At 40.2% G+C, this 27476-nt stretch overlaps 1 protein-coding gene across 4 annotated transcripts in view; it reads right to left on the bottom strand.

The window, feature by feature from the left end:
* ANKIB1 (ankyrin repeat and IBR domain containing 1) overlaps window positions 1-27476 on the bottom strand; it is a 94672-nt gene that overhangs the window by 18467 nt on the left and 48729 nt on the right. For all 4 annotated transcript variants that reach the window (XM_054991501.1, XM_054991500.1, XM_054991499.1 and 1 more), the window contains exons 5-14: window positions 27117-27234; window positions 19053-19261; window positions 14627-14715; window positions 13389-13533; window positions 12316-12482; window positions 8330-8418; window positions 6980-7110; window positions 5576-5710; window positions 759-845; window positions 604-670 (exon numbers count right to left, since the gene is read on the bottom strand). In XM_054991501.1, the coding sequence (XP_054847476.1) occupies window positions 604-670; window positions 759-845; window positions 5576-5710; window positions 6980-7110; window positions 8330-8418; window positions 12316-12482; window positions 13389-13533; window positions 14627-14715; window positions 19053-19261; window positions 27117-27234 (1237 nt within the window). The remainder of the gene's footprint in view (window positions 1-603; window positions 671-758; window positions 846-5575; window positions 5711-6979; window positions 7111-8329; window positions 8419-12315; window positions 12483-13388; window positions 13534-14626; window positions 14716-19052; window positions 19262-27116; window positions 27235-27476) is intronic.

Here is a 27476-nt window from a genome sequence, read left to right on the forward strand (position 1 = left end):
AGCATGGGCACAGTGGCACTCGCTGGCCTGGGTGAGTTCAGCTAGTGAAGAAGAGCACAAGCGCAGTGGCACCTGGCTTTGGCATGCAGGGAGGAGCACAAGCATAGCAGTGCCCAGCTTCTCCCTGTGCTGGCCCAGGTGTGGTGCAATTGAGGAAGGCATGGCCACAGGAGTGGGCATGGCCCTTTTCCAGGGCAATCTTGGCCTCTTAGTCCATCCCTGAGCTAAATTTTCTTGGGCCTATGGAGTACAACCTCAAGGAAAGATGAGGGAAAATAAGGAGCAATTTGACAATAGCTTATCTGGGATGTCAGAGGGGAATTTATGACATATGGAGTATGGGAAGATTTTAGCTGGTTTAGTATATTTGTACAAAATATCACTCTCTCTTAAACAATAGAAAATACAAAGCCAAAGACATATTTGCAACATAATGCTGTATGAATTCAAGTTAAGCAAAGAGATTCAAACCAGGTCATCAAAATATCCAGTCTTGTATTTACAAAAACAGATACCAGAAATAACTGATTTGTGAAAAGCTCTGAAACAAGTATATAACAGTGAGCACTAGTAATATGTCACAGAAAATACTGAAACTCCTACTTCCACTGAGGGCTCTACTCAGCTGCTCCATCTTTTCTTTGGCTGTTTTTAGAAGACGTTGTTCTAACTAAAAACAACAGGAAAAGACAAAGACAATGTGAATTTCTGAACTAATGAAACTGTAACATAATTTTATACAATTGCTGTAAAAGTACCTGATAGCTGAGCTCATGGTTCTTAAACCTTGTATAATAGTGCATAAATCTATCAAGTTCTTGAAATCTTTTGTGTTTCTTTTCAGCCTGGGAATTACAAGACATAAGTGGGGGGGAGGGGGAGAAACCATTAATAACTTGCTGGGTTCATTTTAATTTAATGCTTATAAACAAGCAAATATGCAGGTAATCATTTTAACTGATAATAGAATTTTATTTAAAAAGAGCAGGGTGACAAACACTGTATAAAGAACCCAGCTAGCCCAAAATATAGCTTCTACAATTCCAAAGTTAAAGATAGGGTCTTGATAGTGCATTTATAGCAACTATGAACCAGAGGAACGCACAAGAGGACAGTAAATCTCTGTTCAACTGCAGTGAGAAACCAGAACAACTGATCAGTTGTGATGAGAAACTAGAATAATCAATACAGTCACTAACACTGAAGGACCAAAACAATGAAACTGTCCAAATTCAAACAGGTGGTTTACAGCAAACACATAATCCCAGTTTTCAGATCTATTTTCTATTCCTGGAAGGAGGGGGGGGGGATTCTTTTCACAAAGTCATTTTCTGTTGCCTCTCCATGAGCATCTCCTTCCCCTTGCTGTTAACCATAATATTGCCCATAGGCCTTTGTGGATCACAGGCACTCCATCATAACATTATCATTTGAGGAGAGGAAGACATTCTGTCATAGTTGGGTAAGTCCCTTTCCTGTGATCCTTGGAAGCAGAAAATAGACTTTCCTGTAGAGATGGGCACGAACCAGAAAAAAAATGAACCATGCGGTTTGTGGTTTGTCACATTTCACCAACCATGAACTTTCACGAACCTGCCCCAGTTCACGAACCGGTTCGTTTGGTTCTTGAAAACATCACATCCAGGTCAGCAAATTGTCACTCTCGGGTCAGCTGAAGGTCATTTCCAGGTCAGCAGAAGGTCTGCAGGAAGTCCACCCCCTGTTGCCTAGGAAACTGATTGATGGGCACCAAGCTGTCTGCAGTGACGAACCAAAAAAACCGAACCAGACGAACCAGCCTAAAGTTCATGGTGGTTCATCAGAAATGGGCTCTGGTTTGTCATGAACTTTGGTTCGTATTTCAGTTCGTGTCCATCTCTACTTTCCTGTTATCTGATGGGGAGGGAACGTCCCCCCCCCTTCAGTTTTGTTCATGCCTCCTCTGTGACATCACAGATCATGGATCTTTATCTCAGAGGTTGCTATTATTTCTTCTTACTACTTCATCATGTGAATCCTTCAGTCTCCTCTTGCACTTTTTCTCTCTCCATTGTTATCTTCCCCCCACCCTGCCACTTGCCTCAGTCATGGTGATGTCTATAGCCAAATTATAGCAGAGGCATCTAATACTACTGCAGCCCTGGAAAAAGAACTCAGTGTGGTGAGTCCCCAGCTGTGAAGCAGGAGAGTCCTACCTAACTACATGCCCCACTAAGGCAGCAGACCTCCGGGGGGAATGAAAGCTACATCATCTCTGGCTCTGAGGATCAAGCAAAGCAGTCATATATTAGTGCCAAAAACTTGGTGTGTGCCAGTGAATCCATGGATGGCAAGAAAAGACCTCCACAATGCTTGCAGACAGGTGAGTGATATAACGGTTCAGTGGCTGGGGGAAGAGACAATCTTTGTACTACCTGGCTTGCAGGCCTGGCTGGAACATTTTGTGGCCAAGGAAATGGACAAAAAAAGAGCAGGGTACCCAGCAAACTAGGAAGAGGTAGAGCCAGCCTGCCCAAACTGTGCCCATCCTTCAGTTAAATGTCAGATGGTGCGAAGAGCTTCTCAGGCACTCATACACTTGGGATCTGATCCCCCAGTGCTCTTCCTGACCCAGCATTCTACCTCATCAAGCAGATATAATGGTTTCTCTGCACACAGGTCTAATGAAGAGACCTTCATAATTGAGTTGGAGGATTCTGATATGGTATTAGATAAGGAAGGAGGGGAGGTTTCAAAGAGTGACCTAACCCAGCAGGACCAGCAATTTCATTACCTTTTTTTTGAAGACTTTATAGAGCAGTAAAGATTTTATAACATTCTGCTACTAAAGCAGAGCAGCCCCAGGAACTGCAAGAAGATAAGAAAGAGTCCACTGAAATATTTTCCAGATATAAAGATCTGGACTCAGTGTTCCCCTTCCAAGATTTCTTTGTTGAAGATATAAAGGAAGAGTAGTTGGATCCCATTAGTCAGCACTTCCATGATGGCCATGGCGGGAGGGGAGCTGAATTCCCCAAAGCTACCAACTTGGCTCAAGTTTCCTGTAGATGCTCCAGTCAGAGTACTGCCTCCCAAGGTGGCTCTTACCAAAAAGGGGGAAGGATAATTAAAGGATGCCAACAACAGAAGAAGTGTTGCGATGCCATCTGCCCATGAGGGCAATAGCAACAGCTGGGGTTGTGTGCCAGAATCTTTGGTTCAAGAGACAGGGGAATTGTTGTTCAAACCCACCCTGGATTCTTGGCCCTTCCTTAGGGAGAAAAATGTTCAGAGAAAAGCACAATATTCTGATTGACACAAAAATAAAAGAAAGGTAATCAATCTCTTTCTCTAACAGATGGGACAACAAGTATGTCAGAAAGGCTATAGTTTCCAGTCCTTTTGTACTGAGTATAACCTCCCAAGATTCCAAGGAAATCATATGAAATCCTCCTGTGCAAGATCCAGAATTAACTACAGGTCCAACTACAGTACCTCAGGTAAGTCCCCTTAGGAAAGTCACTGAGAATGGCAAATAACATTAACAAGGCATCTTATGCTAGGCAGAATTTATGTCACCAGAATTTCCAACAGGCACAGCTGAAGACTGCCTCTGATTTATGGGTAAGATACATCTCAATAAGATATATATCATAGAGTTCTTTACCATCCATGCAACAGATTCCTGATGTCTTCCATTTCACAATGCCCCATCAAGAGACAGTGGAAGCCATAAGCCACTTTTTGGACGTTGATATGATAGAGCCTCTGCCATCACTAGAAGGCTGTCCTAGTCCTCAAGTTCTCAGAAGGTTCACAAGACAAAGAAAGTTCAAAATGAGGACTCTGAAGACTACTATGGGAGCCCTTCAGACAGGTCATTCATAAACCTGATGGAAGTCTACCTTCATGTGCCATTTTTTCCCACCTCACAGACACTTGTTCAGATTCATCTCTGAGATTCAAAACTTGCAATTCTAGGCTTGGTTTCAGCTCTACACTTCTTCAACAAGCTGACTGTTGCCAGAGTAGCAGCTCTTCAAGTCGGGGGCATTCCTCTACACCTCCACTTTGCCAATCTCCATACCAGGTCTCTTACCAGACCTAGGGCTCACATATCACCATCCAAAAGAAGCAATTCAGTCCTGCACAATCCATCCCGCACTTGGGGGCAATCATAGATTCCAACAGCAGAACATATTTTCTCCCGCTGGGAGAAGAAAAAAGGTAATTGAGGCAGTAAGATTGGTCCATTCATGCAAGACAGTGGCTCCAATGTTCCTGGCTGGTCTACATGTTCAATGATTTCTGCAACAGATATGGTTCTCTGGGTGAAAGCCCACTAGTGGACCCTGCAATGGGCCCTCCTGCCCTATCAGAAGCCCATTGCCCTTAAGAAACTTCTGAATGTACAGGTGAGTCAGCTCCAGAGTCAAAATCTGAATTGGTTGACAGTAGATCATCATTTTAAGTGGCACCAACTCTAGATCACCACAGATACCACCCTCTCCATTTGGGGAACACACTGTTCTGTATGGCACATACAAGAGCTCAGAGCCACCTGCCTGGCTCTTGAACATTTCCAAAACAACATTCATCACCTAGACATCTGCATCAGAACAGATAATATCAGCCAAATCATATGTGAACAGGCAAGGAGGAACTAGGTCCAAAACAATACAATGGGAGTCTGCAACCATGTTCATTGGGACAGAAAAACACCTCTCCTTTCTGAGAGAACACATCCGTGGCTCTTTGAACATACACTAAATGTTTCAGTTAGAGCAGAATGGACCAAGAAGAGCAGTCACTCATTCCATAACTATTTCAGACTCTGTCCCTTAGCTCTGGACATCTTCTAGATCTTTTCATATCTCTGGAGAACAGCAAACTGAAGAGGTTCGTTTCCCACTTTCACTGCAGAAGAGAAATATGTGGCCTCTAGGACTAACTTTATGTGGCCTCCTACCCAGTTTCACTGTTAGCAAAATTAATAAAAATCAAACAAGAGGAAGTGGAATTGGAAATGATTTGCCTTGACCCACAGTCAGCCAGGACACTTCATAAATCAGTCAATTCAACTCCTGTGGGAATTGTCTGTGACAATACCTCAGGGTCCACTCTCACACTTGGATACAAGTTGGTTACAGTCAGCTGCTTGGTAACTAAGCAGAAAATGCTGCTTTCTGAAGTTTTCCCAAGGAAATATTCCAAATTATTATGTCACCTTGCAGGTCCTCCTGCATTAAAAAAATAAATGTAACTCAAGACAGTGTTGTACCAATCAATCTCTCAACCAGGCAAGGCACTGACCAGACCAAGCTGATGTATCATGTGCTTTCTAAGCACATTCAGGATTCATATTTGTAGCCACTCATCCTCTTTGTCCCTCCCAAATTCTACTGGTGACATAGAGAATATAGGGAAGGGATACTAGGTATGTGTCTTACCATGCTGCACTTTTGAAGCATTCAAAATTCTTCTAAAGTACAGAGTAAAACCTGAGGTAAGAGCCTATTTCTATATTGCTGATAGATTAAAGAAAGGTAGCTAGAAGTACCTTCATGTATCTTCTCAGTATAATTCAGCCTCTTACCTCTGCTGTCATTTCCTTGGACTGTTCCTCTACATGCTGAATGACTTCGTAGCGTGTGCATCTGTAATAACCTCCAGTGGAAGAACTGTGTTTCTTCCATTCTTCCAAGCAAATCCAACAGAAGTCATATTTACACTTGAAAAGATATAACAGAGATTCATAATCCGTTGCAATAAAAGATTTAGCATATTAACAGAAGAGAAATACAATGCACTATCTTCACAACCTAACCAAAATCCACAGCCTTTCAGTATCACTGTTATGAATTATTTTAACATCTATATTAAACAATGGTTTGAAACTTAGTTATAAAAGAAAATTTAGCAACTACAGAATGAGATAAGTAGTGTTTCTTCTAAATCCATACACATAAAAATACCTTGTTGAAACAGTTTATCCACACAATTTGTTCAGTGATGTATCTATCAAAGTATAATTTCAACTTGTGTAGTCCTTCATTTAAGAGCTACATGGTGACTTCATTTAAGCAAAACATTTTCTGGTATCTTACCTAAGAAACATTTTATGCTTAGAATTACAGGGAGACAGACTAACATACTTCTCATTAATACAGAATGGGAATGCTTTGGATGTTACATATTAAGCACAGAAACAATGCAAGTAAAAAGCAGATTCTCATGCTGATCAGCAATCAAAGAGTGATTCCACAGTGAGTAATATTAAACCTTTATTTTAAAATACGCAAAGCAAACTTTTAAAATATCTATGTATCTATAATTCTGAATCTGGCTCAAGAATGCAGATTAAAAATCACACTGGTGTTATGTACAGAAAGGGCAGATGGGGGAATTGTTAGGTTTCCACAAAAATCTTACATTAAAAAATAAATAAATAATAAATAAAACAAATTTTAAAACGTCAAGTTCTCACAAGATTAACTCTCAAAATCTTGGCAGCCATTCTGATGTGCTTAGAAAAGAGCAGACAATATTACCACTGAAGTCTGTGATTGCCAAGGTAATAAAAAATGATTGTTGCACTTTTGACACTTCAGGTGAATTCAGGAGAGGATTGAGCATACAGGAAAAACAAGAAGGAATACTAGGAAGGGAGGAGACCAAAGCTCAAGTGAAGGGAGAGAGGAAATAAAAATTAAGCAAAAGGAGGATGGAAGCATGGAAAGGGAAGAAGCTGCAAAGGAGAGGTAAGGAAGGACTGGTGGAGATAAAATGGCAGGAGTGAGCGAACAGGTAGAGAAGTAAAGAAACAGGGTAAGGGGAGAAGCTGCAGACGCTGTATGTTGGAGGGAAAGAGTGAAAGTAGAGATAATGTGGGAAGAAGGTTCAGCCAGGGAAGGATGAGATCTCTCAGTGGTGAGTCCTTGTTCATTCCCTGCATGTACTTTATAAAAGCTGTAAGATTTTTCTCAGTGGTTGTTGTTACCTTTGCACACTGCATATGGTTGCAGCCTTCATTCTTCTGAATTGGAGATTTGCAATTGGCGCATGGTTTAGAATTGGTGAGTAACCATAAGCAGTTGGCAGCATCTTCATAAGCTTCACTAACTCCCACAACTTTGAAGGAGAAAATAAGAAAGTTAAAAGCTTTGTGTAAAACAGTCTGTTAAAAGCAAAAGTCATTACCACATTTCCTAAATTCTTCCAAAAAGGCTTTTAAAAAATATGTTTTAACTCATTCTGTGCCCTTCTTTTAGGTAAGAGAGGATTTAAAAATTTTCATAAGCTAGTATGTGACAAATACTACAAAAATCAACAACAAAGCAAAAAACAAACAGAAGGATATGAATTATAAGAGAACACATTGTCCAAAGGTCAGGTGCACAGCCAATCCCATTTGCCTGAACTTGCAATATATCTTTGCCTGAACTTGCAATATATCAGTTTATATATAGCTATTTAAACTGGCTATTTACGTCCATAAATGATTCCACCAAATTGCTGCTCATGTTCAGCTTCTACAAACTCCCATAAAAAACAATATTCTGTATGAATCAATGGAGCAGTTAACATGCAGACAGAAAAGCAAAACTGCATTTTAAACTCCCCATATTTTTTTTCTGATGTAACTTGTTCTTCAAATTAACTAAAATACTTTGTCAGCAAACCAAAGAACACTTTGTTCTGGGAATATCTTCCACTGAAAAAAGTGGGATTTTCTTCTGAACAGAACTGCTTAGAATTGTTCTCATGGTTATCCTATTCATATTTTTAAAGCATTAAATTTTGGCTTTTCATTCTAACCTAAACAATTTTTGCCTGCTCATTTTGTCATCAAAAAATTATAATGGGTTTTTAACTTAAGTGATACTTACTAGGCTTCCCAAATTAGTGGCAGTGCAATTCTAAACAGAATTACAGACTTCTACAACCATTGAAGTCAAGGGGCTTAGAAGGGTGTGAGTCAGCATAGGATTGCAATATCAACACAGATTTTGTCGCAAGCACTCCATTCAGAGTTTCAGCTTCACCAACAGACAACCACAACCACTCATTGCAGAGAACTGGTCCCAACCAGCCAGTTTCAGTTTAAACTCTCTACCTCTTACCTGTACATTATTAATACTACTTCATCTACAGTTTTGAGACACTGCAGTTTCTTCTTTCTGCACACATCTCTCTATTTGTCCACACTCCCTTAGGAGATCAAACTCTCTATTCTGGGAAACATGCCTCAGGCATTCCTACTAACTCGTCTACAGTAATTCCATCATAGAATATCATACTGCACATTCTATAAACTAAAACCCAAAGAGACCACACTAGCCATTCTTACGCTCTTCAGGTTTCATTTCTGTTATCTTCTGCAGCCAGTTCTTCCATGTTTCACAGTCACAAGGTTCATGTGCGTCACCAAGGCATTCCCTAAAAAATTAAGCTAGGTTAATAAATTGATTATGAGGATTTGAAAAAGATGACAACTGAATTCTGTCTCTTCCACCTCAGAGAGACTATACATTTTAATTAGGCCAGGAAGATAAAATTCTATAAATATAACTGAACTTTTAAAAAATGAAACTTACTTTATGAACATGCATAATGCAAAAAAAAAATGCAAATCAACTAACATGTCAGGATTCTCAAGTCTTAGTCAATGCAACTACAGTTCCCATATCACAGATTACTGAAATAAAGTTTCCATTTTGCTGGAACTTCTGTCTTGCATCTTGGCCACTGAGATCAGCTCTTCTCCACCACAAGACTCAGAGCCATCTACAATATAGAGGCTGAGAGCCAGGAGAAGAAAGAGGATCAGGCATTATTCTGCACAATCTCACCATACTCGTTGGAAACAAGGTTAGCCCCAGTAAATGGAGAAATTTCTTTCTCTCCAAGTTCCTAAATCATTAATCAAGGACCCGACAGGTATGTTAATCAAGGTATGTTTCAACACAAAGGATCCTGCTGCGTTAATGCAGTGCCAGAGATAATTTTCAAAAACCGAAGCTTACATTGACATTCTCAGCTAAAAGGTTCTTGCTGACTCAATAGTTGATTTTCCTCCAAAAATCCAAGCTCTATGACACAACAAGGATTGCCACTCAAACACCTTGTCCATGACCTCCCTCCTTATTCTGAAACATCCACAGAACTTAAGAATGATCTCCTTTTAACTACTGAACAATCACAGAGCATACTTATTAGCTCACTGGGACCACCCTCCCCTTTCTCCAAGCCAAGGGAGAAAAATACTTTGTTTTCATTTCATTTAAGCCCCACTGAGGCCAGAATCTTCACCAGAGGGTATCACACTGCTGGTTTCACCCAAGTACAGCTATAAATGCTTCCTGGATTCTGACACAAAATAGATGCCTTCTTTTTTCCACTGCTCTTTCTTCCTAAATTTATCTTTTGGATTAATGGCTTTTCCAGATGTTTGAGACCCTTGCTTGAGGATTTGGATCCCAGCTTCAGATCTGTATACATGGGTAGCTATAAGCCCCTGCTTCACCTCTCTGCTCTACCTCTTTGGGATTCTTGCCATTTCTTTCTTGAGTGATACACATTGCATAATATGAGTGTAGGTGTTTGGACTATGTACACCTTAACATGAGCATTGTACTATTTGCTACTACTGTTACATGCCTAATATTTATTACTGGCACAAGTTGAGTGTGCTAATTATTCTCCTTAGTAAACTATCTCCAAAGTCATGATGTGTAAGGTCTCAGCACTTCTTCCAAACCTGCATAAGGAGCTTTGTCATTTTGCCAAACATCCTTTAACAGCTGCTTGCATTTACCTTTGCCCCAATTAGGCATGTTGCTTTTAGAACGAACCAGGTAGGTGAGAACTAAACAAGAAAACAAGCCTATGCACACAGGCATATGCCTAAGGCATGTGTGTTCTGATCACACATGGTAAGACTAGACATTATTATCTATGTTTATCTTTTCCAGAAAGTTCTGAGAAAGTAATTGATCCAGTTGCGTAAGATCCTGTATGAGAAAGCTCCAGATTCACTGCCATATCACTCCTCCTCTGGTCAATATTACTTTTAGGAGAAGAGTCATTATCTCACATGGTGTGTTCTGGCACAGGAGGACAAACATGAACAGCAACAAGGACTCAACCAAAGAAGCCCTATAAGGATCTTCAAAAATGATTGTAGAAATTATAGTTGAAGAGCCAATCTGAGAATGGAGAGGTGTGGCTATTACACTTTTATCTTACTCTTTCTCCAAGTAGTTTGCAGAATGCATGCTTCTTCTCACAACTCTGTGAAGTACATCAGGCTAACAGAGCAACTGGACCAAGGTCATCCAGTGAGGTTCATGACTGAGCAGAGACTTAAATCTGTTTCCTCAATCCTAGTCTGATACTAACAACTACATCACACTAGCTGTCAATTTTCAGGATAGGCAATCAAATACAGTATTTGAAAGGACTTTGCCATTCATACTACTCTAACATTCTAAAGCCCCAGTTCCTAAGTGCCTTATAAAAAATAGAAAACATCTGTTCTTACTTTTAATAGCTATAGTAAATTCCACTTAGAAAACATTCTTTTGATGGATGCAACTGAACAATTGCAGGTAATCATTCAGAGTATTCCCTTTTGTTTTTAACTGAATAATATACCCTTATCAGGATTCAAAATAAATTTGCTTGGAAAAACTTGAAAGTTGTTCACATAGAGAAGCAATATAATTCCTGGAACAGACAATCCGCTGTATCCAGATGGTGCCTGGGTGTAGATGTGTCAATATAATTTCCAGATTGGTCACGACTCACTCTTTTTACGGGAAATACAGCAGAATAGCCTTAGACATCTGCCACACATCCAACGTATCAAAAGCAAAACAACTAAAATTAGAACCATTTCAGCAATTTAAGTTCATGTAAGAACCTGTGGTATTAAGCAGGAATGCAAGGTACTGTCTCTGGATCAAATGATAGGGTTTTTTTCTATAACATAAAACAACAGTTTTATCTTCTTCACATTAAAAAAAACATAGGAAAATATAAAAGCAAACTATAACATTTTAATACAGCGAGCATGGAGGGCGGGTATAGAATGCTCCTTGCTCATTCTGAATTTGCGTTAGTTTGAAAGCCACATGAACACACATGAAGTTGTCTCATATTGAATCAGACCCTTGGTCTATAAAGGTCAGTATTTTTACTCAGACCGGTAGCAGCTCTCCAGGGTCTCAGATAGAGGTTTTTCATATCACCTACTATTTGGCCCTTCACTGGAGATGGGACCAGGGACCTTCTAAATGGTAGATGATCTGCCACTCAGCCACAGCCCCTCCCTCACGTCAGTTTCACATGTATGTCCTCAAAGTTTATGACTATAAAGGGTTGGGTTCTAAGCCGTGCTTGCAGAATACAACTTCCCTGCATACTCTCTCCATCAGAAGCCCATTGAGCCCCCCCCCCAATTCCGCTAGGGTGTGTGTCAAGGGACTTTTAGGAACAACATGGAATGGAAGTCTGTAGTTGGATGAGGAATTGGAAAAAATCAGCCTTCCCTCCTCTGCCAATGGAAGCACCATTTTGCTGGTGTAACTGCTTTTATGCCAGTGGAATGGCACTTTTGAATTCAACCCAGATACTGTAACAAACATGAACAGAAAGAAGATTGTTTCAGAAGATACAGAACCCTACATATACCCAGAGTCCAATCTAGTAGATATCCAATACAATGACATCACAGGCAAGAAATGCTTATTCAAAAATTGACACTAGTTTCTTTCCTATCATTACTAAATATGCCAGATTTCCTGAATTCAAGTCTGCCTCCTTTTGGGAGGAAAATTATAGCAACTTATAATGAAAATATTAAATAGTATCAGATGCAAAATTAATTTGTATGTTCTGTTCCAAAACCATTGTCATATTGCAATGAAGTTTATAGCTAGAATGTCAAACGTTTTAGAAAATTCTGTATATGGTATATGATTTGTTGCACTTTTTATGATTGCATAAAATAATCAAACCTAGGAAGTACTGAAACAAATAACAGCAATTGGGCCATCATTATTCCTCAGGTTTTGCAATCTGCCTCAAGGAATGCAATATCAAGCATTTGAACAGCTGGCAAAATATGAATAAAGAAATTCAGAATTCATAATAAGATTTCATACTCTCAGATAAGAATTTATACATAAACCAAACATTAAATTTTTTACCAAGTCAGTTCACACAAAAATAAATACTGTTAATACTTGTACCAGTGTGTCCAGTATATTAATTATGAGGGTTTTCAAAGACGAGCAATTTTCTAAAAGGTAAGTAGAAATAAGGTGTACTTACCAGCAGAAGAGATGCCCTTTTCCACAATCCACAGCAGGAGCTCTTAGCAAGGGGAAACTAAGTGCTTCTGAACCTGTTGTAGTTGACCCTTGTCTTGTTAGCCTGACGGCTCTTTCACAGGCTGGTGTAGGACACCATTTAATAGAAGGATTATTTTCAACAAAAGCCTTATGGGAGGAAAGGAAATTGTAAATTAGTTGCTATTTTGGATAAGACCCCTTTCTTCAACATGAAGTTTAATGTGAAGATGTAAACTTGGTAGCATAAAGCATGTGGGGACCTAAAATAACAGTTTAGTTATTTTCACATCAACTGTATTTATTTATTTGCTATAGCAATGTGTAACACTCAGACACAGGACTGTTTGAAACTAAATCATACATAAAATATTTGGAATATACATGCTATTTTATACAAAGGTTACAAAGGTGAGAAACTCAAATGCTTCTGGCTCTCTATTGACGTTTGTTAAGGTTTATTTGAAGGCAGCACTGGTTCACTGCTACAGTCTAATTCCCCCAAGGAAAATTACAACAAAGGATGATTGGTAAATTAAGGAAGATATAAAGATTAATACAACTAGTCCTCAACTGGAGTGAAATACTGATCAGGTAATTAGATTTATAACTATATATAATGTTAAAACAGAATGTCATTGAAGGAGGTGGAGCTGAAGACACCACAAATGAATCTCTATATGGAATCTGAGAATACACAACAATTCAAATTGCTGCTTTAGCTCACATAATGGGCTTGAACTAGCCCTATGAAAGCACTGGATTTTTCCTGCATGGAATGGAACCTTTAGATCAGGATAAAAAAATAACTACAACAAGAAACAGAGTTAATAATAAGGCTTGGGGGACTGATTTAATGACAGGTACATTTGGTTAACAATACAATTCAGTATTAAACGATGGCCATGATAAAGTACTATTGGTCTTCTAGTACAGTAGCCACTATTAATTGAATTCAGACAGACAGATGTCAGTCTTTTTAAAAGGGCCTTTACAAGAGTTCAAATAATCAACACACAGATGCTTGAGCTACATGCTGACAATCTGACAGTTTACCTTAATGTCAAATTGTAGGTACCGTTTATCCATCTCCTTGGAAACCACACTTTCTATGATCTCCACTGGAACAAGCTGGAAGCAATCATATGCTGGACAAAAAATATTGTGGGCTTCACCTTCTTGAATTTTCATATTCAAAAACCTGTTAAATGTGCATTGGTGGTGGAAAGGGAAACATTAACTCCATAAAATTATGGAGAAACAAATTAACATATTACTGTATGAACCCCACAAGTTGGCGAAATTATAGGTACCTTACAACGCGCCGCAAAACTTTAAAGCACAGAGTGTCCACAAGAAGGGCAATGCTCTCAGCATGTATCTCTACACAACATCCCACCAGGCTTGAAGACAGCCAATTACCAAGTATGTGGGCACGTGTTTGATCATCAAGCATTTCTATGAACCATCTTTAATCTATCCAGAGAATAAATGGAACATTTTTAACGGTTTGTTTAAGCACCTTGGTACCTTTACACAGTGTGGTTCACTTGTGGACAGTTGTGGTAGCAACTACATTTTAGCACTGCAGGGTGAGCTGGCAAGATAATAATACTATAGCAGAGACCGTAAGATGATAGCTGAAGCTGTGCCCATGCAGGTGGTGTTTCTGCAGAAAAAGGATGGCTGTGGAAGCAGTTCACTGCAGAAGTTCCATCTCTTTGACAGGAATCCTGCCTATCCAGATGACACAACCGTGCCAGTGTGGGCAAAGCCAGAAACCAGACAATGCTTAGCGACTATCTCGTAGTAGGAGCAAGATTTCTGTATTTTCTCCTTGGCTTTTATAAGATGCAGTGGGCTCCTGACCACTCTCTTGTTACTGAAGCAGAACCATAGGAGAACAAATACTGTTTCCTATATTCTCTACTCACCCTATGAACTCAGCTAATACTGTAAACCATTGTCTAATTTTGCCCCTTTAGTAGTTCATAGGAGAACAGGATAAAATTTTGTTTTTCCATTTTGGGACTTCTGTGAGGACAACATGTACACTGAGATCCTAAGCAGAATTACACCTTCCAACTCCATTTAAATCAGTGGGCTTACAAGGGTGTAACACTGCTTAGGATGGCTCTTGTTAAAATGGAAATAAGATTGCCTTTATAATAGACTCTTAAGTCTCTCCAGGAACAAGCCAACAAATCAATCTAAATAATTAATAACTGATTGACTAGGATCACTTTCTCATAATGGGATTTGTTTGTTTAAAAGCCTTTTAAATGTATACTTACGCTTCCCAACATGCTCTACAAAATTCATGTCCACAAGGCATATCCACTGGGTCTTCAAATATAGAAATATTACACAAACAGATTTCACACTGTGGGAAAGAAAATATGTAAGAAAAATTAATAATCTCATGAAATGAAAGGAATTCCTGAGGTACAACTAATTCTCCTTTGACACATGAGATAGGCAGTTTCTACCATGTTGTATTCTTGAGTCAAACTTTTCTTATTTCTAATAGATTCCAAAAGACTCCATGTGGCATGTTCTTATTTCTAACAGGTTCCATGTGTATTTCCACAAATACACATATTATCTTACATACAAATGGCTTCTCTTACCCTATTAAGAGAGTGAGAGAGAAAATGGATAGGTCTGGAGAAAGTTCAACAAATAGAGAAGTGCAGTAGACTGCCTCAATACCAGCATGTACTGCAATGCTCTTGAAGAAGAGAGACTGAACTCTTATGAGAATGCATTATCTGAGAGCAGAACCACAAGTGACAAAAGGCACAGATTGGACACTTGTCTGCTTCCCTCAAGTTTTGATGGGAAATGTAGGCATCCTGGTCTCGCAGCTTCGCTCTCTGACTGCTGTCCAATGGACTTTTTAACTGTCACTTGTCCAACATTCCGCCAAGCTGCCTACATTTCCCATCAAAACTTGAGGGAAGCAGACAAGTGTCCAATCTGTGCCTTTTGTCACTTGTGGTTCTGCTCTTAGAAAAAGTTTCTAGTAAACCATTCCATTGCCCATTCCCTTCACTGTAGCTGACTAGTTCTCATATTAAACACTGGTCAGAAATCATTTAACTAGTACTCATGTGTCAGAATGGTGCAGCAATACACAGGAACCATTCTTTTACACACCGGTCAGGCCAGGTCTGTATGAAAGGTATTATTCACTACCACTGCTGATTTTTTTCAACTGGCTATTACTAATACTGTGGCATACATTAATATTAGTAATACAAGCATGTCATAAAATAAAACACTAAAAAAAATGATAAAATACTTGGGATCTGTTATTTTTATTACCAATTTAAAATCAGAGGGGAAAAATGGATTTCACTTGGACAACAAAGCAAATCACAAGGAAACTGTTACAAACTCTGTATTTTCAAATAAATGCTTTTGCCACTCATCAAATCCTATAATGTTATAGAAGCAATTTATTAAATAGAAATTGTTTTTGTAAGAGTTTTACTAGCAGTAAAAAGATTTTTTCCCCCATTTGAATGTTATGCTGATCTTATGGACTGGTGCAAAATATTCCACATAGTTAAATTCCTTGTAATTTATTGGAACATTAGTGGATTGACCTTTAAAACTTAGACAAAGAAAATATCGTTTCCTAAATAGGGAGAAATTAGACAGTAAAGATAACGTAAATATGATTAAGGAAACAGATACAGGAAAAGTAAATATCAGCTAATAAATCTGCTTTAAATCTGCGAATATAGTACATAATTTCTGTGCCTGTTTATTTATAATATAATGTACAGTCCACTTTTCTCATTGAGATTCAAGGTGGATTACAGTGTAAAGCAATACAATCTGCAAGATGAGACATCTAGTAAGCAATATAATAGGATTAGGATTGCAGAAATCTAAGACTAAGCAGAAATCTGAGACAAAGATGAAGCAAAGAATGAGTATTAACATGCCATCGTAAATGGTGAACAAATTACACAGCAGCATTAATACACATAGCAGCAGATAGTACATAACACAGTGGTGTAGTCCACAGTCCTTTGTTCAAAGCATGTTCCTGAATCATTGTATTATAGTATAGCCTTATTACCTGTGTAAGAATGCCCTTCTGAATAATTCAGTTTTGCATAGTTTGTGGAATCCCAGAAGCAGGTGCAGATTCCCAAACGGGCCAAAGAAAGGGGTAGATCGTTTAAGGAGAGGAGATTTTCCCTATCCAGTCAACAGGGAGGTCGCTCTAGAATGTGGAGAGATCCCTGGTCAGGTATGGAAGGAAAGCACTGGTGTGTGAAGAAAGGGCGCTTGGGGTACTAGAAAGTGGGTACCAGCCTTCCTAACACCAGGAGAGAAAGAGAATACTGAAAATATACTTGCTTGGGGAAAAAGAAGGGAACCAAAGCCTCAAAACATAAGCCTTAAGTAACAGTGAACAGCGTAAGAATGGAAGTCTGTGCAAGTTTTCAATTTTACCTCAGAAATTTTCAACCCCTGACTTCACCTGACCCTTCCCCTCTAATGTAAATAAACTTAGTTATTTTTGGAATTTTAAAAATGCCTCTGGTGCCATTTCTGTGGTTTATGGATGAGGGAATATCATAAATGCTAAAAAGGCAACCAACACATGGAGATGGTTGTTGGGGGTTTTCCGGGCTGTATTGCCGTGGTCTTGGCATTGTAGTTCCTGACGTTTCGCCAGCAGCTGTGGCTGGCATCTTCAGAGGTGTAGCACCAAAAGACAGAGATCTCTCAGTGTCACAGTGTGGAAAAGAAGTAAACAGTAAAACAGACAGTAAAAGACACTATTGCACTGATTAATCAGATTTTCCCAGAGGATGTAACAGCCTTATTCCATCATTGTCTGACAACCAGTTACTTCCAATGGGACAACGAATTCTATGAACAGATGGATGGGGTGGCCATGGGGAGCCCACTCAGCCCAGTTATAGCAAACTTCTACATGGAACATTTTGAAAAAACAGCTCTAGAATCAGCACCCCACAAACCCAGTATATGGTTCCGGTTTGTGGATGATACATTCATCATTTGGAGCCATGGGGAGGAAGAATTGAGGGAGTTTTTGAATCATCTCAACAACATCCACCTGAACATACAATTCACAATGGAGAAAGAAAGTGAGGGAAAACTCTCATTCCTGGATACCTTGGTCATCCGCAAAGCAAACTTTCAGTTAGGTCACAAGGTCTACAGGAAACCAACTCACACTGATCGGTACTTACACAAAAACTCCAATCACCACCCCCGACAGAAAAGAGGCATAATGAAAACATTAGTGGATCGTGCAAGACGGATATGTGAGCCGCGCTTTCTCAATGAGGAAATTAATCATCTAAACCACGCACTTCAGGCAAATGGCTACTCCAGAAATGAAATCCGAAGAGCAATCAAACCCAGGATGAATCAAACAACCAAGGAAAAACAGTCACCTACAGGAAAAGTGTTTTTGCCATATATCAAAGGAATTACTGATCAGATGGGAAAGCTTATGGAAAAGCATAACCTTCAAGCAGTATTCAGACCCACCCGAAAAATACAACAGATGCTACGATCAGCAAAAGACAGCAGAGACCCCCTCACCTCTGCAGGAGTATACCGTATACCCTGCAGCTGTGGACAAGTTTACATCGGGACCACAAAGCGTAGCATCCAGACAAGAATAAAAGAACATGAAAGACACTGCAGACTTGGACAGCCTGAAAAATCAGCAGTGGCTGAACATAGCCTAACTCAAACAGGGCACAGTATCTTATTCCAGGACACCAAAATACTGGACAACACTTCCAACTACTTTGTCAGATTGCACAGGGAAGCCATTGAAATTCACAAGCATAAGCAAAACTTCAACAGGAAAGAAGAAACCTTAAGAATGAACAGAGCATGGGCTCCAGTTCTGAAAAACACCAGGCCAACAAAACACTCCACACCCGACAATAGCCCTGCAGAGAAGATTAGCACATCAAGCACCAATCCATATGCAAAAGAACCTCCTCAGGTTACAGTGAAGCCTCCCGCCATTAGCATTCCACACCCTGGGAAACTCTTACAGAATGACTCAGCTCAACCCCACCCCTCCTGAGTAGATACAAATGACCTACATCTTTTCCACACTGTGACACTGAGAGATCTCTGTCTTTTGGTGCTACACCTCTGAAGATGCCAGCCACAGCTGCTGGCGAAACGTCAGGAACTACAATGCCAAGACCACGGCAATACAGCCCGGAAAACCCCCAACAACCATCGTTCTCCGGCCGTGAAAGCCTTCGACAATACATCGAACACATGGAGAATCTGCAGGCTGACAGTTGCACTTTCATTACAGGCAAAGAAGCATGGAATCTCCTGCCATAGAACGGAGTGCCACGTTGCTGCATAATGGACAGAATGCCCTCCATCCTGACTATTTGAAGAATGTGGATCAGCAGGTAAAAACTTTCTTCTCTCCTTGTAGCAGAAATCTAAATTAATAAAAACAAGTGAGGTAGTGCATCAAGCATAATCAGTTCTTGATTCTCTGATTATTTACAGAAACAGTGTTACACCATTTGTTTGTCCAGCACGTGCAGGAAAACAGAATGGCAAAAATCAGAGAGACAACATTCAATAAGATGTTTTTTGCAACCCTGAAACACAATACCTTCTTAGTTACACTTATGTGGACTTTTGTCATAGGTATGAAACCATCATGAGGATTAAGCATACCATAGTTGTCTCAATGTCTCCTGGTGATAGGCTGATTTCATCTGGTGAGGTGATAGAAGAGCGAGTGGTCCGAGGAGTTCTTGGTGAAGGAAGTGTGTCCCAAGCATTATATCCACTTGGAGGTGGAGTTGGCATTTGAACACCTGAACGTTGGCAGCAATTCTCTGGATTAGACATCCATGCTTCAAGTAACTTCTCTCTGTCCCAGTCTCAAATAAAATTAGAAAATAGTTAAAAGCGTAGGAAAGGAGATGGAGATTTGCAATTTGCAGTTATCATAAACATGTATTTATACTCTACAGCAGTGCTTCTCAGCCTTTTTTCCATGGTGGAATCCCTAAATTAAGTTTTTAAACCCTGAGAAACTCCCACCTATGAAAATGTTTACAGGCCTGGAAAAGTTGATAATAGGGAGCACGAAATCAATTACTGCTAAATTATTGTTAAAAAATTATTTGTAAAGACCTGATATAGATAAACAGACAGACATGATATGATATATCATGATATGGTGTAGTGGTTAAGAGTGGCAGGACTCTAATCTGGAGAACTGGGTTTGATTCCCCACTCCTCTGCTTGAAGGCAGCTGGGTGACCTTGGGTCAGTCACAGCTCTTTGGAGCTCTCTCAGCCCCACCCACTTCACAGGGTGATTGTTGTGGGGATAATAATATACTTTGTAAACTGCTTTAAGTGGGCATTAAGTTGTTCTGAAGGGTGGTATATAAATTAAATGTTGTTGTTGTTATAACCTGAATAACCATGATATTTCTTATGGTATTTGGAATTTTTCATTGTTTTTCAAAATTTTAATTTATTTATTCATTTCATGATTTTTCATGGAACACCTGATGATGTCCTATGGAGCCCTGGTTGGGAAACATTGCTTTATTAAATATATGTATGATTCCTTCTAACAGTCCTGTTAATATGCAATGCATTTTAGAAATATCTTCTGAATGGGATAAATGTACATATTAGGCTAATTACAGTTTTAATTATCATCTGATGTGTCACATGCTCCTTATTTCCACACAAAATTCAGTATAACAGGGTTGTTGTTTTTCTTGGTGCATGTAGATGCAGTAACACCTGTCCTAATGATGCTAGACTATTATTTCTAAATCAAAAGAGCTTTTGGTTGTTGGGGGTTTTCCGGGCTGTATTGCCGTGGTCTTGGCATTGTAGTTCCTGACGTTTCGCCAGCAGCTGTGGCTGGCATCTTCAGAGGTGTAGCACCAAAAGACAGAGATCTCTCACTGAGAGATCTCTGTCTTTTGGTGCTACACCTCTGAAGATGCCAGCCACAGCTGCTGGCGAAACGTCAGGAACTACAATGCCAAGACCACGGCAATACAGCCCGGAAAACCCCCAACAACCATCGTTCTCCGGCCGTGAAAGCCTTCGACAATACATCAAAAGAGCTTTCTTTTGGAACTCCATTTTATTTGCATAAAAGGGAAACAGTGGACAGAGATTAAACCCTTTTCGTTTTCCAGTTGGAGTTCAGACAGAAAATAATGCATCTCAAAAGATTACTTTCTTCTTTAAATGTATACATGAAGTATAGGACAAAAATAAGTCTATCAGTCCTCAATTCCACAAATTAGGAAATATGCTGAACTCTGCTCATGTATTTCAGCAGATTCCACAAATCCTAAAAATGCTTTGCCTACATAGCCTTATATGGGATCAGTACAAATGAATCTGGGATAAGCAGCATCCATTTGTGGCAATCTGTTTGTGTGAAGGGATATGCTATATGCTAACCTGCACTTGTGGCAACATATGTATTTCTTGCTTTGGTATAAATCCAGTCTCATATTTATGTCTTGTCATGGGAATGCTGCCAAATTGTGTCTGTATCTGCCATAAGAGATGCAGAGAAGCAACTTAACTCTGTAACCTGTACTACAGAACAGACTTCATATAAAAAGGAATTGTCTCAATAATGATCAAACAACATTTTTGACTGTACTTAATTAATAGGCATGGTACCTACTGCCTTTTAATAATGTTTTCTGGGATATCCTAATATTTATACCTTGTCTGGCATGTAGAATTACCAGCGGGAGGGTGGATATCCTGCACTTATTTTCTGTGTCCCTCATGCATGCTCTCCCTGTGTAATGATATCACTTCCAGGTGATGTCATTGCCTAATTGCTGTTTGGGGCCCAAATTAGTCTGCTGTGAAATGCAGAAGCGCAATATGGGCAATGTGATGATATCACTCCCGGGAAGTGATGTTATTGTGCCGCTCCAGGACTGCACCCGGGAGGCCCGTTCCCATGCCTTTCCCCTCTGCCAGCCAGGTAAGTGGTGGCAGGGGGTGAAGTTGTAAGAGGGGGTGGGATCCCCCACTCCCACCAGGGGACTGGTAACCCTATGGACATGTGAACCTTAATGTTTTGACTTATTTGGGCCCAGATCTCACAACTCTGCTAATATGAATTGGATTTTAAAGTAATTACAATTTTACTATTTGGGAGAAGCGGGAAGGATATTTAAATGTGGAAATGTGCATTCTGGGTTAACAGGAAGTATAAACTGTGAAAGATATATTTCCAGTATATTTTGATGGACAACATATAGCCCATCAAAACTGCTTGCCCACTTTCGCTACCACTATTTATAATGGGCCAGCTTCCCCAAGATTGATTCAGAGCTGGTTCACATAAAATGAATTAATTTGGGCTTCATCTAAATCAAGCCCATTGTCTTATATTGCCTCTCTTGTCTAAATTTAACCCCTTGCAGTCCTATCTCGACTTTAGACCAGAAATCTTGCACAACTTCCTTTTAGAAGACACTCAGAGATCAGTGACTTATGCTATGGCCAGATTCTGTTCTTTAGCCATTAGGAAACGCAGACTCCTTTTAGCTGAAAAAGTGGTATAATTGCTTTTGCCATTTTTTCTTAATTCTCTTTTATCTTCATTGTTTTTATTTCATCAATTCTACCAGCACTAATGCTCTGATCTTATTGCTATGCCCTGATGTAATAACTTATTTTTATCGCAGATTTGTTTTGTTTTACTGGCTTTTGCTGTAATAATAAATGACTAAATCAAGCCCAAAGTAGTTTTAGGCCATTCTTGATTATCTCAATCCTGATCAGGAACACAATGAGGCCTGAAGACCTTCCCTCCCCTAATCTCCATTCAAGCCCTCCCCCTCAACCCACTACCATTTTCTGCCCACAACTTGCCTTGCAGCAGCAGCAAAAAGAGTTGCTGGTGCAATCTTGATTAGGCCCTGGAATGCTGCTGAAGTAGCAGCCCCAGAATTAACAGAAACTATTGTACTGCAGATGGAGAAGCCTGGGAAACTACAATACTAGGACAACAACAACATTCGATTTATATGCTGTCCTTCAGGACAACTTAACGACCACTCAGAGTGGTTTACAATGTATGTCATTATTATCTTTACAACAAACACCCTGTGAAGTGGGTGGGGCTGAGACAGTTCCTAGAAGCTGTGACTGACCTAAGGTAATACAGCTGGCTTCAAGCAGAGGAACGGGGAATCAAACTCGGTTCTCCAGATTAGAGTCCCGCCGTCCTAACCACTACACCGAACTGGCTCTCTAAGTAATCTCTAAGTAAGAGGATCTCTAAGTAACCACAATATAACTTAATGAAGGCTGCAGGAGCAGGCCTTTATATTTCCAATGCCCTTGGTGAGTGTTTGAGGAAAAGAGTGCTGAGTTAATTATGAATCAAGTCTGAACTTCTGGAGTTGTTGGGCTGAGCTCATACTAAGCATCAGTATTTTTGAACTAGAAAAGTTTGCATCCCAGAACCTTTAGTTCTGACCTTGAGGTCCATCTCTAACCACAACCTTTTTGTCTGCGTCACAGCAACGTGTGTAGTTTTCTCAAAGGAAAATAAGTAAAATTCAAGAGTTTCATCACTGAAGCTATTCATAATCATTTTATTAAGTAGGATGAGAACAAGAAACACTTCTTAATCTTATTCCCAGCCCAGTATTCCACAGCTAAGATCCTAACTACCTTTATGAAAAGGATGTGTGCGATTGTTGCACTCTCCCCCATTGCACTGTAGACACATATCCTATTCCTGGGTTGGGTCACTGAATTCTAAATTTCAGGGAGGGGGCAGGCAACATGACAGAAGTTGCAAAGTTTCCCTCTATGAGCACTATTCTACCTGTAGAATCCAGGCTTATGTCATGTTCTAGTCAATAATCATTGAAACCTGTTAACACAGAGAGATTGCTGGAAGTTCTGAAGAAAATTACGTTCTTTATATACATACAAGATTTCCTGCTTACTGGATTCCACTGTTCTCGTCTGTAGCAAATGGGGCAGCTTCAGCTAAGCTAATTCTCTAAAAATAAACTGTACAGGTGCAACCAAATTAGATCACATACAGTTCCAACTTTGCGTAGCTATATAATTAACCTTTTAAGAGAACACATGGAAAGGTAGAAACCATCTACTCTCTCATGTTTTACAAGTTGTGTGCATGCGACCTCCCCACCCTGTCTTGGCAGTATTCACTGGTGTCAAGCCTCAGACTAGTTCAAGTCTCAGTTACCGGTCACAAGTAGACATGGGCACGAACAGCATTACAAATGGAAAAAAACCATGAACAGCCCGTTCATCTGTTCGCGAACAAGCCGTTCACGAGGCTCCATTCTAAACAAACAAGTGGTCGTTGCAAGCCTCGAGAACACTGTCTGAACTCCTTCTGGCTTTCCTTCTGGCTTTAACCCTTCAAAGTACTTTCAGCAGAGAGCCAAGCTACAAGTGACGAATTACACTTGCCTGGCAAGTGAACGGACTCACATGTATTCCTCCCTGTTCACTTGCCCTCCACTTGCGCTCCACTTGATCAAGTGGAGGGCAAGTGAACAGGGATGAATACACATGAGTCTGTTCACTTGCCAGGCAAGTGTAATTTGTCACTTGTAGCTTGGCTCAGAGAGTTCCGTTTTTGCCACTGTGAACAGAAAATGACAACAAAGGGAAGGACCCATGGATCATGCCTTTCCCAGGGTGCAATCTCTCTGAAACTTGGGGAGGTCTTTGGAGGACAGTAAGGACTATGTCCCCTGCAAATATGTTGTGTATTGGACACTGGGAAGGTCAGTTTGTAACCCTTCAAAGTAGCTGCCTTTCAACAGGCAGTCTTGTTTTTGCCACTGTGAAGAGAAAATGACAGCCAAGGTGGGGGGGAGACACATGGATCATACCCTTTCCAGGGAGCAATCTCTCTGAAACTTGGGCGGTCTTCAGAGGACAGTGAGGACTATGTCCCCTGCAAATTTGGTGGGCATTGGACATTGGGAAGGTCAATTTGTGGGGTGTTTAAAGGGCCTTGCCCCTTGCACTTGGCAGGAAAGGGCTCTTTAAATTATCAGCTGGCAGGCAGCAGGAGGCTATTTCCCCTGCCAGCTGATAGTTTAAAGGGATCTTTAAGGGGCCACGAACAACGAACATGTTTGTGAACAGGATCATGTTTGTTACTGTTCATTGTTCATGGATGGCAACGAACAACGAACAGCTTGTTTGGGTTTTTTCCCCCGTTCGTGCCCATGTCTAGTTACAATGTGTGGGCATGGAATTCAAATTTGCAGTTATTCATGAGAACGCAATACAAACTTTGTTCCACTCTAATCTGCACTAATCAAACCACATCTTGAATACTGTGGCCACCACACATTAATAAGAACATAGACAAACTGGAACTGGTTCAGAGGAAAGCAACCAAGATGGCCAGGTGCCTGAAAAACAAGTCCTATGAAAAAAGGTTGAAGGAACAGGGTATGTTTAGCTTGAATGAGACTGAGAGGGCATATGGTAGCACTTGTTAGATACCTGAAAGGTCATCACATAAAAGAAGGCAAAGAATTGTTCTTTGCTGCTAATCCAGGACAAGACTAGCCCTAATAGGTTTAAGTTACAGGAAGGCAGATTTAATAGAAATCCGAGTGGTAAGGGCAGTTTGACGCTAGAACCAATTATCATGAGGGGGAACAGAGATTCTTTAATACTGCAGTTTATTAAGCAGAAGCTGAACAGCAGTTTCTCAGGACACTCTAGCTTTGGGTTTCCTATATTTTGTACATCCGTGCGTGTGTAGAACGGAATTGGCTATAAGGCGAGTTCCAACTGTACAACTCTTTTTACTGATTCACTTTGTTTAATCACTACCCAGAGAAGGTGGCATATACAAGATTAATGAACTGAATTTACTTTTTAGGCTAATAATACGTTTTTAAAAGTTATTAAATTAATTCTTTAAAATGATATATCACATGATCAAAAGATCATCTAGTTCAGGGTACTGAATGTAAATTGGGAGGGGGGCGGTCCCCAGGTATAGAGGCAAAAGGACCAGACTCATAATTCTTCAGCAAGAAAAATCACTGGTGTTCATTTCTGAATAAAGGCCACAACCACATATTATACAAATTTCTCCTTTGTATCTGAATCTTTTTCTGTACCTGGCATGCTGGGCAGCAAGGTTCAAGTGCTGCAAGAAAACAGGTAGGCAGTCAAGCAGGTAAGAAAGGGAAGGATCCAGTGGTCGACAGGAGCTGAAGGCTCCCCAGGAGACAGGCTGGGCCTAGAGAGCTGGAACTTCCTTTGTAATAAGCTACTATCCTGCACAAAGTGGCTGAATAGAGGTTTTGAAACAGCAATGGTTGGGATGCAACAGTAGGACTATATAGAGAACCGAGAGCCCCACCCTCTCCTGCAGGCAGGGCTAGGGTCCTGATCCTAAAAGAGCTAGTGCTAGGGCCTTGATCCTGCCAAGACCTACAGAGTTGTATATTCTTCCTGAGAAAGACTGGAGTTGGGAATGCTTTGAACTACCAAGTGTGTACTCTTCCACCTTTTCCATAGGCTTCAGCTTTGGTCTTTTCTCTTCTCTGTTTCTGAGGGAGTCTCTTGAGGTGCAGAAGGTAGACAGGTCCATCCAGGGCTTTCCTAGTCTGCTGGTTCCAAGGCACCTTGAATGAAAGCCTGCTGATGGACAGGAGGAAGTTGGTCTACACCTGGAACTTCTGGACTGCATGAAGCCTCTGGCACAGCAGGGAGCATAGGGAGCTCCTTGTCTTCTGAGAAGTTTTCTTCCCAGGTGCAGGATGTGCTGGGGCAAGCCTTGACATTTATAAATGTAAATTCCACTATTAGGGTTGCTAGCTGCCTGCTGGTGGCAGGAGAACTGTTGCCTTTACCTGCTGCTGCTTAGCTGGGTGGTGGGCGGAAAATGACAGGTGAAATGGAGCATATGCAATCAGTGTCCTTGGTGTGATAACATCAGTCCCTGCACAACCCAGAAGTGACATCATCATACCTTGGGGCAATGACATCACTTCTGGGTTGTGGTGGAAGTGATACTATTGCACCAGAGACACTGATCCCATTGCCTCACTTTAAGTCTCTGCCTCTCACATATTCCACTTAACGACTCTCCCCACAAAAATAGAAGACAGTAGCAGCCATTATTAGGTCAGCCCTTTTGTTCTACTAAGGGCATTACTCACTAGCTCTGAAGATGGTAAAAAATTATATGGAGTATATCAGGAATGCAATTAGGAGAGGACTCATACTCTGATAGGCCCCCTAAGCTGATCGTTCATTTTCATGCCTCATGAAGCTCTTCAATACACCACCTTATATTTACTCCATGCCTTCACTCCCACATTAAGGCTTCCCATAGTAGTAGTTACTTCTAAAATCCAAGGAATAGTATATAGCTAGATCATCCAGATAGTATAAGCAAGAGGCCAACTATAACTTGTGGGAAATTCCTTCTGACTAATTTTCAGGGCTGAGATTCTAAGCTGAATTTTCTTATCCTTTCATGCAGATCATTAGAATGGCAAAGGATACCATTCTTTTCAATATAAGGACTATGTGAAATAACAGTAAATGTAAGACAAAATATTATAGTTTAACAATTTACATTTACAATAAATTGTTATTTCTGTTTTAGGAAGGTACAGTTAGAAAAATCTATTAATGCCACATATTTTGTTAATGTTTGTTACTAAAATCATTTGAATGCTACATAGATCCCAATTACCATGTGCTCGGAGCAAAGCTTCGGCAGTAAACAGCGGGGCTTGAAGCATGTCTGCAGATTCAACAATCAGCATATCTTTGAGCCTCCGCAGGTCCTGAGGTCTTAGCCCTTCATATGGCTACAAAAGGAAACAATAAGTCAAATTAACTAGGTAACATATACTAGAAATATCTCTCATTTAGAAAGTGGTAGACTTCTTTCCGATAACTGTGGGCCACTGATTTTACTGACATCAGATGAAGAGCGCCACATCCTGTTTTACAGGAAAGTCTGAATGTGAAAAATCGAATTTCAGTGAGCCTACTTGCTAAATTTTAAGATAACAAGACTGGCTATATCTCTTGAAAAACGAGACACAAA

This window comes from Eublepharis macularius, chromosome 11, assembly GCF_028583425.1.
Source record: "Eublepharis macularius isolate TG4126 chromosome 11, MPM_Emac_v1.0, whole genome shotgun sequence".
In the NCBI taxonomy this organism is placed as follows: Eukaryota; Metazoa; Chordata; class Lepidosauria; order Squamata; family Eublepharidae; genus Eublepharis; species Eublepharis macularius.